Source organism: Hippopotamus amphibius, chromosome 1 (genome assembly GCF_030028045.1).
Source record: "Hippopotamus amphibius kiboko isolate mHipAmp2 chromosome 1, mHipAmp2.hap2, whole genome shotgun sequence".
In the NCBI taxonomy this organism is placed as follows: domain Eukaryota; kingdom Metazoa; phylum Chordata; class Mammalia; order Artiodactyla; family Hippopotamidae; genus Hippopotamus; species Hippopotamus amphibius.
Window position 1 is genome coordinate 177,328,160 of NC_080186.1, and position 2,740 is coordinate 177,330,899.

A 2,740-nucleotide genomic window follows, 5' to 3' on the forward strand; every position below is an offset into this window, starting at 1 on the left:
CATATACATGAAAAGCTAGCTGAGATTGGGTTTGTTTGGGAAACATTGAGCTAAACAAAAAATAATCCAAGATTTTTTGTTTGGTTTTTGCTTTTAATTTCAAGACTTCCCAGGGCCCTTAAAAGGCTAACACACATTGTGACTTTCCCAGACCAGCACTGATACCTTTTGTAGCTTTTCTTGAATTTATTTGATCACAAAATCCTTCAAATACAGATCACACTTTAGAAAAGGCTAAAAGTTGTTACAGAATTTTGCTTGTGTGATTTTTACAGTATTATATATTCTTCATCTTATTACAGGTATTTGCATATTTATCTTACACATTTTCCCACTTTAGCCTTTAACATTGAGGTCTTGAAAATAACAGGCATTTGTTGAGTTGAAAATCATGGAATTTTAGTAAAGGGTCATGGTCTGCAGTAATATTTGGTAACTGGAGAGATTTAATTTGCATCTATTTCAGTAGCTTTTTTACAGTCTTTCTTTATACCATCTCATCCTGTGCTGGGAAAATTATCTTCATGCAGGGCAAAAAGCCATTGTTAACATGAGGCGAAATACATATTCTCTACAAATCACTGTATTGGGACATTATAACAGAAGAATATAAAAGGAAAGAAGGAAACAGCTGCTTCTGGGTCCTGGCACACCCTGGTCAGTGGAGAAGGCAGCCTATGGGTTAGTTTTGATTGTTTTCATTTCCAAGGGTATGTTTGTCAAAAAGGTACTCTGCCAGGCCAGAATCCGGGGCCCCCATCTTAATCAAGTTGTGCACGTGGTCACCTAGTTCTTTGATAGACTTCACCTGCTCATTCAGATAGTGGGTTTCCAGAAAATCGCATAAATGGGCGTCACCTTTGTCTGAGGCCAGAGTGTGCAATTCCAACAACGACTGGTTCACATTCTTTTCCAAGAGCAGAGCACACTCCATGGCATTCAGCCCACTTTTCCAGTCGTCCTTGTCTGGTTTCTTAATGTCCTGCAGGCGGAGCTGTCCTCCCCGCTGGTTCTGCAGCCTCATCAGCTTCTCCGCATGATCGGTCTCCTCCCGGGACAGCCGAAGGAAATATCTGGCGAAGTTGTGCAAGGCCACGTCATCTCGGGAGAAGTAATAGGCCATGGACAAGTACACGTACGACGCATAGAGCTCCAGGTTGATCTGGCGGTTGATGGCGGCCTCAGAGTCCGGGTGGAAGTTCTGGCGCACCCGGGAGGGGGCGCCGGCGGGCCCTGCTGGTCCCCGGGAGGAGGCGGCTGCGGCCAGCGGGCGGCGAGGGGCGGGCGGCGGGCAGCCCCGGGGCCGTCTAGGGTCCCAGCGCGGCGCGAGCGCGAAGCCGTGGCGCGCACAGCGGAGCCACACCGGCGAAGTGCTGATGTGCTTGGAGAGGAACGAGAAACAGGGCAGCATGGCCCCTCCTCTTTAGAAGTGGGGGAAACTGAGGCCAGGCCTGCCCTGCGCGCCGGGGCGTCAGATCTGAATCAGAACGCAGCCTTTGGCGACGGCGGCTGCGTCACACGCCCCTTCCCTGACAGAGGCACCAGATTCCACGCGGGGGGCGGCTGGGGGCGCGCGCCAGTCGCGGTTGGGAAAAGGCAGATGACGGTTACCAACACTGACCTCAGCGTCGACGCAAGACTTCTGCTCTTAGGCGTTTGTAATTTACTACTTCACCTCAGTTTAAAATGCTGTCAAAGAAGTAGACGCTGTGACTTGCAAACGAGAGAGTGAAGCCAAGCTGCACTTGCCCTCCCTGTCTGATCTTTTTCTGTCCCAGGACCAAGGGATGCGGGCGGCAAGGCAGTGAAATAGGGTAAAACAAAAGTCACCCCCAGTTCGCATCCAAAGAGGATGTTTATAAATGGACTTTCTGGTTATTTTAACAAATTTAAGTATGGAAATGTTGCCAGTATACTGGGCACATTTTCAAGGGTGTAGTAAGATAATGCTTTGCTTTAAAAGGACATTTTTTAGATATAAAATTTATCTTCATTGTAAAAAATCAGATATTGAAGAAATGTAGGAAGAATATATAAACTAGCTCTAAACTTGTTACTTTCTTGTCTTTTGTGATGCAGATACATATTTTTAAAAGGATAATTTTAAAAGTTTAAAAATACATAGCTGTTGTAATGTATTGAGAAAGTGATAGTTCATTCACAGAAGAAAATTCAAAGCATTCCTAATTCTTCCTCTACCTAGAGAGAACCATTGTCAAAATGTTGATGTTAATTCTCACAGATTAAAATAACATAATAAAAGTAAATATCACAGATGCACAAAAGTAAATATGTACACTTTTAACAGCTTATAGAGGTATAATTGACATAAACTGCAGATACTTAAAGTGTACAGCTCGCTAGAGTTCAACATATATATATATACACACACACATCTTGAAACCATCACCAAAATCAAGATAATGAATATATTCATCACCTCTCAAAGTTTCCTCATGCCCCTCTGTATTTTGTAATAACTCTTTTCAGTCTCTCTCTGCCTCACCTCATCCCAGGCATCCACTGCTCTGCTTTTCCTCACTATATAGTTTGCATTTTCTAGAATTCCATACGTAAGTGGAATCAGTATGTATTCCTTTTTGCCTCGTTTCTTTCATTCAGGATAATTAATTTGAGATCCACCTAAATTATAGTGTGTATCAATAGCTTTTATTGCTGAGTAGTATCCCATTGCTGAAGGTTTGCCACTGACAAACATTTTGGTTGTTTACAGTTTTGG

General features: G+C 43.8%; 1 protein-coding gene across 1 annotated transcript; it reads right to left on the minus strand.

Moving 5' to 3' along the window:
- Window positions 1–377: 377 nt before the first annotated feature.
- On the minus strand, window positions 378–1,478 carry FTMT (ferritin mitochondrial). The gene has a single exon (XM_057749366.1). The coding sequence runs from the start codon at window positions 1,409–1,411 to the stop codon at window positions 683–685; it is 729 nt and encodes a 242-aa protein (XP_057605349.1). The 5' UTR covers window positions 1,412–1,478; the 3' UTR covers window positions 378–682.
- Window positions 1,479–2,740: the final 1,262 nt, after the last annotated feature.